This window comes from Lathyrus oleraceus, chromosome 1 (genome assembly GCF_024323335.1).
Source record: "Lathyrus oleraceus cultivar Zhongwan6 chromosome 1, CAAS_Psat_ZW6_1.0, whole genome shotgun sequence".
NCBI classification, from domain to species: Eukaryota; Viridiplantae; Streptophyta; class Magnoliopsida; order Fabales; family Fabaceae; genus Lathyrus; species Lathyrus oleraceus.
In genome coordinates, this window is record NC_066579.1 from 424,408,156 (window position 1) to 424,420,202 (window position 12,047).

The following is a 12,047-nucleotide window of genomic DNA, read 5'->3' on the forward strand; positions in this document are numbered from 1 at the left end:
TTGATTGAAAAAAAACACTTAACCCTTCAAAGAGGAAAACTGTTGGTGAACGACAACCCCATACTCGAGTGAGTGCCAAGACTGCAAGAAGCATTTCCTGAAGCTGGTAAGTTAGAAGGGAGGCTCATCCTCAAAGTTGATGATCCTTAGGACATATTTGTCATTTTAATTTTCAATTTCTTTTATTGTTAAAGTATTGCTTGCTTTTAAGTTTATTATTTTTTAAATGGTAATATTAATGAAATGAACATGCATTTTTCAAGAGTCCATATTTATGGAGTTTGGAAATGCGTTTCTCATTTATGTGGCCTAATCGACAATGCCAAAGGTAAGTTGGATTTAACTCATTAGGTTTCATCCTTTTAGTATTAAAGTTATAAATAGGCATTTCAAGATCAAGGACATATAGTCCATTGTTCATTTGTGCAGTAGCATAGAATATATCATTCAAATAAATGGAGCAACAATTGTTCTTTATTATAAATGAAAAACCAAACTTGTCCAAACAAGAAACAGAAATAATATTCCTGCTAATTGCAGGTACATAATAACAGTTCCCTAACTGAATTATTAAACCACTTGGTAAAGTCAATACATAAGTTCCCACGGCTAAAGCAGCAACCTTTGCTCCATTGCCAACTCGTAGGTTAACTTCATCTTTTGCCAAATCTCTACTCCTTTTTAGCCCCTGCACATTGGTACAAAAGTGAGAACCGTGTCCAGTATCTAATAGCTATGATGCAGAAGTAGATAAATTAATTTCAATAACAAAAATATCTGAAGTTGAAGTCTCTACTCCATTCTTCTTATCTTCCAGGTACTTTGGGCAGTTTCTCTTCCAGTGTACGGTCTTACCGTAATGGAAGCAGATGTCTTCCTTTGCTATGCCTCCACTAGGCTTCAAAGTAGGAGCAGTGGGTTTGAGTTTGGCAACTTCCTTGCCTTTCCCTTTATCCTCCTGCTTTGTGGGTCTTTTGTTCTATCTCTTTCCATTTTCGATCATCAGAATGGACTTCCCTTTTGACTTCAGATTCTGCTCAGCAGTTCTTAACATGGCTAGCAGTTCAGGAAGAGATCTGTCCATATCATTCATATTGAAATTAAGGACAAATTGACTGAATCTATCTGGCAACGATTGCAAGATCAAATCAGTCGCAAGTTTCTTTCCGAGGGGAAAACTCAACCTCTCAAGATTCTCCACATACCCAATCATCTTGAGCACATGGGGACCTACAGGGGCTACCTCAGCTAACTTGCCTGGAAAAAAGGATTTTGAAACTTCAAACCTTTCATGCCTTGCCTGCTCTTGATAGAGCATCTTCAGGTGTTCGATCATATCGAACGCTGCCATGTTCTCATGTTGCTTTTGCAACTCTGAGTTCATGGTAGCTAGCATGAGGCAAGCAGTTTCATTGGCATCATCGACATGCTTCTTATAAGCATCTATTTCTGCGTTAGGTGCAGAACTTGGAGGTTCCTCTTCAGGAACCAGTTTCTCCAACACATACAGCTTTCTATCATGTTTGAGGACAATCCTCAGACTTCAGTGTCAATCCAGAAAATTTGTCCCAGACAATTTTTCCTTATCAAGGATTGATCGCAAAATGTTGTTAGAGGTGTTTGTTATCATGGTAATCTACATGAAAACAATGAAAATATAAGTATCAATAACATATTTAATTAGGCCTTTAATTAAATATGCTTCCACTATTTTACTCAAAACAAATGACCCTTACCATTTGATTCGGAAAATCCCGTTGGAAGATTTTCTAGTGGGTCGAGATCCACATTTCACTTTGTTTTCAGTCCGCGTACGTGGATTACACAAAACTAGGTTATTTAGGTAGGAAATCCTTCCAATTGTATCTAATATAACTCTCGAATATTTTAGTTGGGTGAATAACTCCTTATTCCAATCCATCACATGAATCATTTCCAACTCTTGCTTCTAAACATATATAATCTTATTATAATTTGTTTAGTTAAGTTTTAACCATTGTTTTAGCAATTGGATATTACAATTATCCCATCGCACCTTACTAATATAGAATATGCACCTCGCGTAGGCGAAACCTACATTATTCGATACTAGTCTTAATGAGTGCTAAAACTTGGAAAGCATAAACTTAATATTTAATTTGAGGGAGTTTGAAATTATTCTGATCTCACCGGCTTATTTATCATATAAATCATGTCTCACATGCATCAACATACATTCACATGCATCAACATACACACAAAAGGAAACAGTTATGGCCCATAGTCTAATTGTTCTCCCTAGCCAATGAGAGAACCTAAGCTAACCTAATAACGATCTAAGCTTCTCCAAGCAAGATATTCAAGGTTCCTCCTTTGATATTGTATTCTTCTCTTTCTTCATAATATTACATTACATAAAAGAAACTCGTTTTACATACGAGGGAGTGAGATGAGAAAAGAAGTTACATTAAGAGATTAAAAGAGAGGCACGACACGCATGCCGTATTTTAAAATCCCAAAACAAAATAAAGGAAAACTAAGGTCATAACCGATCACAATAAGACAATAATAATAAACACATTATTATTATTAATTTAAATTTTGTTAATTAAATAAACCAAATTAAATTTCCGCGACCAATCAAACTATGACGTTCTTAAAGTAGTACCAATACAACACTGATATGGCTCTGACCCGTACTCAATTGCAAAGTCTTTCTCAGAAGAGTAACAAGTCGTTCAAGGAGTAGGCCCAAAGATGGAGAGAGTTAGATGCTGACATTCAACCACTAATGTTGGATAGGAAGTTGATTGATATGTTTCTGAGTACCATGCAGAGCCCATACTTTGAGAGAATGATAAGCATTATGTCACAAGGCTTCTCTGACTCGGTGATAGTTGGAGAGTACATCGAGAGCGGTCTCAAAAGCGGAAAACTCCAAGGCGCCTCGAGTAGCCAGACAAGTGAGAATAAATCTTCTAGTAGCTTACAAAAGGAATAAGAGGTTGAAACTGATATAATATGGGAATCTCTGCAAGCTCCTTCTCTGGAACCTTATGGTAAATACCCATATGTAATAACTATTCAATGCCAGCAACCAGTGTTTCTCGGTCCTCAGTACCAGGAACCATGGGTCGTTCCTCATGCAAGTCAACAAGCCTGTGGCTGTGAATATCAGAATCAGCATAAAAAACAGTGCAAACCCCGAAGTAATTTGGAAATAAGGAACGCTCATCTAGACCCAATCCTTATGACATACAGTAAACTTCTGCTGCATCTGGTTCAAAGCTCGCTGGTGGTTCCCAAATTTCTTAAGCCACTACCACAATCATTCTCGTCTGAGTATGATCTTAATCTATAATGAAAATATCATGTCGGATCATGAAGACACTCGACCGATGACTGCAACGCTTTCAAAGCTAAAGTGTAACATTTGATTGAAAAAAAAACACTTAACCCTTCAAAGAGGAAAACTGTTGGTGAACGGCTACCCCATATTCGAGTGAGTGCCAAGACTGCAAGAAGCATTTCCTGAAGCTGGTAAATTAGAAGGGAGGCTCATCCTCAAAGCTGATGATCCTTAGGACATATTTGTAATTTTAATTTTCAATTTCTTTTATTGTTAAAATATTGCTTGCTTTTACGTTTATTATTTTTTAAATGGTAATATTAATGAAATGAACATGCATTTTCTGAATCAATCCATTTGTATTCACTCTGCACATATTCATTCTTTCCTTTTTCATAAAAAACGAAGAAAAAAAATACCAATACTTCTCCCGTTCATTTTTCTTTATCAAACTTTTGTTTAAGCAAAGATTGGAGGGAGAATGATGAAAACGAAATACTCAAAATTGCTGACAAGCATGATTTCAAATAAAACTTTGGTGACGATGTAAGACATTGTTTTACTTCCTAAACACCGAAAATATAATCCCTAATCAACCCCTTTGAACCTAGAAATTGGTGTTCTTTTTATTCAGACAACCTTTAATCTGAACCAGGGACAAGGTAGTTGTTTAGTTAACATGGCTATGCTAAAAATTTAAAGAAATGAGGTGCAATTGTTGATAAGTCGAGAAAGCCATTAAAGAAATAAAGGCTATTTGCAGAATCTTATAAGAACAAAGAGAGTTTGAAACATAAATTAGATGATGTATTAAGTTGTAATTTGGTTTTGAAAGTTTATAACTAATTTTGTCTCGAATTTTAACTCTAATCGAAAGTTTATAACTAAATGTGTGATGAGGGGTAACTTTGACCTAAAAAATTGTAAATAAGAATTTGTTAGAAATTAATTAGTAGTTAAATTTTATTTAATTAAAAGATGGTTAATTAGTTAGTATATCCGAGTTGTTGAAAATTCCTTGTACATTATCATCTTCTTAATTTAATGAAAAATCATTCCAATTATACATTACCATCTTCTTAATTTAATGAAAAATCATTCCAATTATCAGTAAATCATTCTCTCTTGTTTTGCATAGTCTTTTAAAATATTAATAAAATTAATTTAGTAAAATATTAATAGTTTTAAAACACCTCACTTGTAGCTCCAAATTGTAATAACTACTTATTGCATGGACAAAATTCAAATTCACAGAACTCTACTTAGGATAAACAATTTATTTGTGCTTATTAAAAATAAACATTTATAAATAAATTCGCATAATTTTTTACAATAAAAGATTAAAAACAATTAAAATTATATATATATATATATATATATATATATATATATATATATATATATATATATATATATATATAATATATATATATATATATATATATATATATATATATATATATATATATATATATATATAACGGTGATGCAGTGACAGTGTAAAAAAAATTTATATTATCATCCAATAGAAATATATCATTTTACCATTTCATATCAGTATTTTAAAATTTTCGTCATTGATTGACAGTGTAAATTAATTTACACTGTAAAATAAATAACTTTATTCTTTTTAGAAAATAGAATTCTAACCGTCTGTCTACTAGATAAAAAATAGAACTGTATTTATTTTGATGATTTTATTGTATTTTTAATCTGATTGTCCATACCTTAAATAACACTTATTTAAAAATGGAGTAACTTTCCGTTTCAGAATTTTAAAACTTTATGAATTTTACTATAAGACTTTGAATATTTAAGAGAATATATACTACTAAATCATTGTTTGAATTTATGTTTTTTCTATTTTAATAGAAGTAGAAGTTATTTTAAATTTTGTTTTAATTATAAAAATATAAAATGTTAATGTTATCTTTCATCCGTTTTCTAAATGATTAAAACATATTATTTTATACAATTTTAAAAGTATTCAAATAATTGAAATAAATTAAACGAGCTTTCTAAATGAAAGAAGAGTAACTTTAATAAAAAAAAGAAAGAAAAAAAAAGTATTCAAATTAACTCACATAAAAGAGATTCAATTCAAACCAACGGTGTTGCCTTTGCTAAACACTAATGACTGTAATTAATTTTTCATTTTATAGTACTAATGTCAAATGAATTACTACTATTCCATTAATACTTTTATAAAAAAATTATTTTTTTAATTTATTGAATATCAATATCTCTGAAGTCTAACTAAATATAAATAAGGTTATATTATTTATTCAATAAATTCAAAAAAATCTTTTATAATAAAGATAAGATAGTAGTATTAGATTATTAACATTATCTTTCATTTGTCTCAATTTTTTTAATCGTTTTTCTAACTAACTATTTTTTTCAATTAAAATATTAAAATAATCTATTATTTAAAATAATTATCGAAATAACCACAATTCATGAAACATGCGTTAGTTGGACTGACGCATCTATATTCTCATTGAACATAAGCGTCAATGATATGAGCGCATCCAATGAAAATTATATTCATTGGCGCCGCATGCAATGATGCATGCATGTGCAGACCACGTGTAGGCGCCACATGCAATGACGCATGCATAGTGCTTATATGTGTGCGTCAATGCATGTGGCTCCTGCTTCACCACTCATCTATAAATACATCATTACCCTGATATAATTTTTCAGATAAATTCTTACCTTCTCCTTCCATTTTCCTTCAATCTCCTTCAAATTTCTTTAAAATGTATGTATACTCATCTTTGTGTTCTTATATTCACAAGAGAAATGTCGATTTAATCTTTTCAGCAGTGCAACATTCGATAAAGATCTGACTTTGGAATGTAGATACGTTCGAACATCTTAATAGGACATTCAACCGTTGGTTAGATGGTCATTTTGCAGATGGTGAAAGGATCAGAAGAATTCAATGGCTTGATACGACGTTCAACCAAAATGAAAAAGTTTGTTTTTGGGTCAATATTAAAACTGACAGAGACGTTCACAAGATGATATATACTTCTTACAAAACTATTTTGATGGTTGACAGAGACATTATATTGTTTATGTGTTGTATTTGTTTGTGATGTTATTTTATTTGTTGTAGTTTTTTTGTGTTATTGTTTAATTATTGTATTTGTTCTACTTATCATATGAAATAAATGTTGTTTTTAATATAAAGCAAAAGAGTTACAATTAAAATTATCTTGTTGTGCTTGTTCCAACACTGGAACAGTTAATACGATTATGCCCGGACTGACGACATGAACTACATAATTTAACCATTTTGTTCGCTGTATCCATTTCGGTTCGAATACGGGTGCTGTTTAGGTGGTTCTTTTTCTTTCTTCACATTATTTCATTGTGGCAGAGAATGTCTCATTGATATGCAAGCCAGTAATCCTCTTTTGCTACCACTGAAAAGCTAATTTTTTAAACATTGCAAAGGTTTATGACTTTGTAAACATCGGATGGTAAGTTGGAAGGATCCCGTCGAACCTTTGAATATGCCACTATGACATGGGAGCAGGGCATACGAAAGGCTTGGAACTTTCCGCAGTCACACAACATCTATCTAATTCCACTCGATAGTGTCCCGTCGACATGCCTTCATTATGATCCATTGACTCAACAACACTGTACCAACCTTTAGTACGGTCAAACACCGTGACCACATGTGTGTTAGCTTTGGTAACTTCCTCTTTAATGAATTTCATTGAAGCATCACATAACAACTGGCCAGATTGTAACACTGAGTTCCATTTGAAACGTATGATCTCAAACAACACCCCTAGCCTAAAATAGGTTGCTTGAACTAAAACGGTTATTGGTAGGCTTCAGATGCCTTTGAAGATAGAGTTCATTGATTCCACAAGATTTGTTGTCATGTGGGCCCATCGTTGACCGTTGTTGTATGCCCTAGTCCATTTCTTCAATGGAATATTGTCGATCCACCTTACTGCATCTGCGTTTGACAATCTGATGTCTTTGCGGCAGTGTTTGAAAGAAGGTTCTATTAATGCATACCCTGCGTTGACAACCTTCTTTCGCAATGTTTTGTCTTTGATCTCCCGCATGAAATTTTGAACGATATGTCTAATGCATTAGACATGCGTTGAAGGAGGATCTTGCCAGTCATTATCAATATTTTTGTAAGAACTCACTATTGAAGGGTGTCTGTCTGAGATCAAACATAAGTTAGGTTGAGGAACAACGTGCAATCGGAGATTTTTTAGGAAAAAACTCCCTCCCCCAACGTGCAAAGACGATTGAAAAAATGCTGATGTTGTCATCTTGTGCCACTGCCATCAGTAGCGTTACTTTATATTTCCCGTACAACCATGTACCATCAATTTGTATAATAGGTTTACAGAAAGCAAAACCTTTGATGCATGGTTGATACGCATAAAAGAGTCGGTGAAATATGCCATTACCACTAGTACAAGTCCCATCTGGGGTATACGCCGACAACATTTCCAAATTGACAATAGTCCCTGGAGCATAATATTTAAGAACCACCAAGTATTTTGAAAGTTGTTTGTATGATTCATCTCAATTGCCAAACACTTTTTCAACTGTCTTAGTTCTAGCTATCCATGTCTTCCTGTATGATGGAGTATAATTGTATTGTGTAATAATATGCGAGATTATTGTATTCACCTTTAACAACATATTGTCGTTAATGACAGATAAAATTGCATCGCATATTATCACATTTATTAAACCGATTAATTCAATTTAGAAATCAGTTTGAGATCAAGTGATTTTAATTCCTTTTTTATTATAATTCGAGAATATCGAATCATGATCCTCTCTATCAAATATAATATCATTTATTAACCAATTATCGTACTTTCAATGATTTTCAAAACCACTATTTTTTTCAAATAATTCAAATAGATATAATAAAAACGCAAACACTTTAATTTCAAACCATCCGTTTCACTTTTACAGTACTAAACACTAACTAATCAATTAATTAGTTAAAGTCTAAAATTTGAATACTAATCAAAGAAAATATAAGTAGCAGTAAAAATTTGTCACACAGTCTTCACTCATAAAACAAAATAAGCAAGTTGATGAATTGAGATGAATGATTGGAATATGAGCTTTTTACACACACAAACCCAAACATGCACTCATAGAATAGAATCTCTTAAATCAAATGATGTATTATACCTGTGACTCTGTCTCTCTCTATCTTTATCTGTCACTCTCATTCTCTTTCAATCTCTCCATTTTTCTCTTGGACTCTTGCTTCTTACCTCACCTTTCCTTCGATTCCCTCTCTCCTTTTTCACCTTCTGCACTTCAAAACAAACTTACAATCCTTCCTTTCCTTTTCACATTACCCCACTTCACACGTCCTCCTTGCAAAAACCAACAAAATCTCTCTCTAGGGTTTTATCACTTTTTTCATTTCACCCCTTTTTTGTTTTTGTGGCTCTTTTCAACTCATTCTCTATTTTTGTTCACTACCCTTTTCTTTTTATCATTTTGTAATCACAATTCCAATCTCAAAATCCTATCTTTGCTGATTTTGTTTCTAGGGTTTGTTTGTTCATTCATGTTCTTCAAAATCTGATTTTGAAGTACAATGCTGTTTTTTAGAAGCTTTTAAGCTTATGAATTTAGCCCAGAATTGCATTTTTTGAGATTCAGTTTGTGTTTTTTTAGAAGTTTAGGTTCTATTTCACACATGGGTTGTGTTCATGGAAAGTGTTGTAGTCGTTACCCTGCACCATCAATTGGTGGTTCTAGGGATTATAGAGAGCTTGGTCCGCAAAGGAAGCATGTTCTCACACAGAGATCACTTCATTTTGTTGATGTTCCTTCTCACAACTTCACTGTGGAGTATTCTGTTTTTACACAGAGAGGTTACTACCCTGACTCACCTGATAAAGAGAATCAAGATTGTTATTGTGTAAAGAGTCAATTGCAAGGTAACCCTAATGTTCATTTCTTTGGTGTTTTTGATGGACATGGTGAATTTGGGGGACAGTGTTCTAATTTTGTTAAGAATAGGTTGGTAGAAAAACTGTCGAATGATTCTGCGTTGTTAGAGGATCCTGTTAAGGCTTATAATTCAGCTTTTTTGGATACTAATGATGAATTGCATAAGAATGAGATTGATGATTGTATGAGTGGTACTACCGCGATTACGGTTCTGGTTATAGGGGATATGCTTTATGTTGCGAATGTTGGTGATTCGAGGGCGGTGTTGGCTGTTAAAGATGGGAATAGAATTGTTGCTGAGGATTTGTCTTCTGATCAGACACCGTTTCGGAGAGATGAATATGAGAGAGTGAAGCTTTGCGGTGCTAGGGTCTTGAGTGTTGATCAGGTGGAAGGGCATAAGGATCCGGATATTCAAAGTTGGGGCGATGAAGAGAGTCAGGGCGACGATCCTCCGCGATTGTGGGTTCAGAATGGGATGATTCCGGGAGCTGCTTTTACAAGGAGTGTAGGGGATAGTTTGGGTGAGACTATCGGGGTTATTGCGGTTCCGGAGGTGTTAACGGTTCAGCTTACGCCGAATCATGTTTTCTTTGTTGTTGCAAGTGATGGTGTATTTGAGTTCCTATCAAGCCAAACTGTTGTTGATATGGTATGAGTTATGACCTGCAACCTGTTTCTTCCTTATTTCTTTATGTTTCTCTTTTAAGGTATAAACTTTATTACTAACTATGCAGGCAATGTTTCATTGGTTAAATCATAATGCAATTCTTGTAGGACATATGTCATTATCACTGCCATCTACTACTTTTGATGGAATTGCATGTTATCTGTTAATTTTTCATTTTAAAATTATAAAATAGGACTTGTATTTAATGTGTCCATTTTATGCATTAATTTTCCTAATTTAGCCTTGAAAATATATTAGTAGTATTAAAATTATATATTGTTAAGTGTCAAGTACGGAATTACCAAATACATTAGTAGTAGTATTATTTAGGCATATATTTGGAAATAATAATAATAAATGCACTTCCATATCTACACATACTTGGATGAGATGGTAAGAGATCTCTTCTAGCTTAACCAGAGGTCTTGGGTTTGAGCCCTGTCCCGGGCACGCAGCAGTGTTAAATTCTCTTGAAGGGCAGCTTTGTCGCCCATTGTGGTCCTCCCCGACTCGAAGGATCAGTCTCTGCATTGCGCACAAAGGATACCTGGTTTCTAAAAGTATAATATCTAGATAGGCTTCATGAATAAATAGTTCACAAGACTAAACACTAGTTGCTAATCATTCTTTACATCCTAAATGTTTGCACAACCTTAAAAGTTGTTTTGTTTGGTGAGAGAAACATTAGTATTTCTTATCTTGATAAATTATATAATTTCTTTTATGGGTAGGCCGCAAGTTATTCAGATCCCCGTGATGCGTGTGCTGCCATTGCTGGAGAGTCTTATAAATTATGGTTGGAACATGAAGGTCGAACAGACGATATAACAATTATCATTGTTCAGATCAAAGGCCTGTCTAACGTATGAACTTTTTAAATTTCAGTACTGTTTATACGATCATTGGTTTTTCTGCCGTCATTTGACTTGTTTATACGATCTTTGGTTTTTCTGTAGTCAGGTACATCTGAATACGGATCAGGAGAGATCAATTTCAGCACTGTAACAAAAGTCAAGAAGGGAAAGGGAACTTCTGGTGTATCTGCTACCAACGGTCTAGATGTTCACCGTGCCATGAGGACTGGTTTACCCGATTCACTGTCCTGTCAGCACGTGGTCTCGTCGAGAAGCCAAGCCATAGTGGTTCCCTCTCCCACATGTCAAAGTCCAGTTGAATTGGTACCATCTTAATAGCATTGTTTCATATTACTAATAACCATGTTATCAGAATTTTCACAATAATATTTCCCATTTTCCAATTTACAGTGATCGAAAAGAAGCGCTTTTAGGTGGTACATATCTAAGTTCTATCTTTTTTGAGCCTTCTGCAGTACCAATATATCATTCATTAAGTCGAAATGCCGCCGAAGGTAGAAGAGGTGCATTATCTTATCAGCTGAAGGAGTTCTTCTCTTGGACTTTTAGAAAGCATACTTCCTATTTTTAATGTTTTGCTAATTCTAAGATAACATGTCATTTAACTACATAGAAGCACTTGAGAATACACCTAGTTTGAAAGTGGATGTATAAAGAAGTTGAAATAAAAGGAGAGTCTAAACTTGACTACCACTTACATTGAATTATATTGGTGAATGTATTTGATTATAAGAATGCTCGCAAATGAAGGTTGACTAAGTTACTGGTAAGGAGTTGATCTTTTTTTCTTTTGACAGACTTGCACATACTTTTTGAAAAGATTGTGTAATCGGTAAAAGCTTTGTTCGCTCTACTCATAATGTTGAGATAAATAAAGAAAAAAAGTTTGATCACATGTACATTTAAGCTAGGAAAAGAAAGATTGTTCCGAGTATAAGCATGTTTGTTTTATTTATTTTTTTAAATGTTTTTTTATTGTGTTACATGTTATTTGTAAAAAAAATTTATGAAGAAATTTTAAATTGGTTTGAAATATTACTTAATTTTGAAATTATTTAAAAGAGATTAATTATTATATTCTGTCAGTGTAAAAAGTTTTACCCTGACAATACATCACAATCATCCGTCTGTATTACTTTTTAAATGTTTAAAATAAAAGTCAAATCTTTTAAATAAATTAGTGGTTGTTATTAATTGACAG

General features: G+C 33.3%; 1 protein-coding gene across 1 annotated transcript; it reads left to right on the forward strand.

The window, feature by feature from the left end:
• The first annotated feature begins 8,438 nt into the window (after positions 1-8,438).
• On the forward strand, positions 8,439-11,616 carry LOC127078882 (probable protein phosphatase 2C 35). Its single transcript, XM_051019299.1, has 4 exons — positions 8,439-9,953; positions 10,703-10,834; positions 10,928-11,149; positions 11,237-11,616. The coding sequence occupies exons 1-4, from the start codon at positions 9,045-9,047 to the stop codon at positions 11,237-11,239; spliced, it is 1,266 nt and encodes a 421-aa protein (XP_050875256.1). The 5' UTR covers positions 8,439-9,044; the 3' UTR covers positions 11,240-11,616.
• Positions 11,617-12,047: the final 431 nt, after the last annotated feature.

Coding starts and splice junctions, on each gene's coding strand:
- LOC127078882 (XM_051019299.1), top strand. CDS start 9,045: ATGGGTTGTGTTCATGGAAAGTGTTGTAGTCGTTACCCTGCACCATCA. Junction 9,954..10,702: donor GCCAAACTGTTGTTGATATG/GTATGAGTTATG, acceptor TTTTATGGGTAG/GCCGCAAGTTATTCAGATCC. Junction 10,835..10,927: donor AGATCAAAGGCCTGTCTAAC/GTATGAACTTTT, acceptor GTTTTTCTGTAG/TCAGGTACATCTGAATACGG.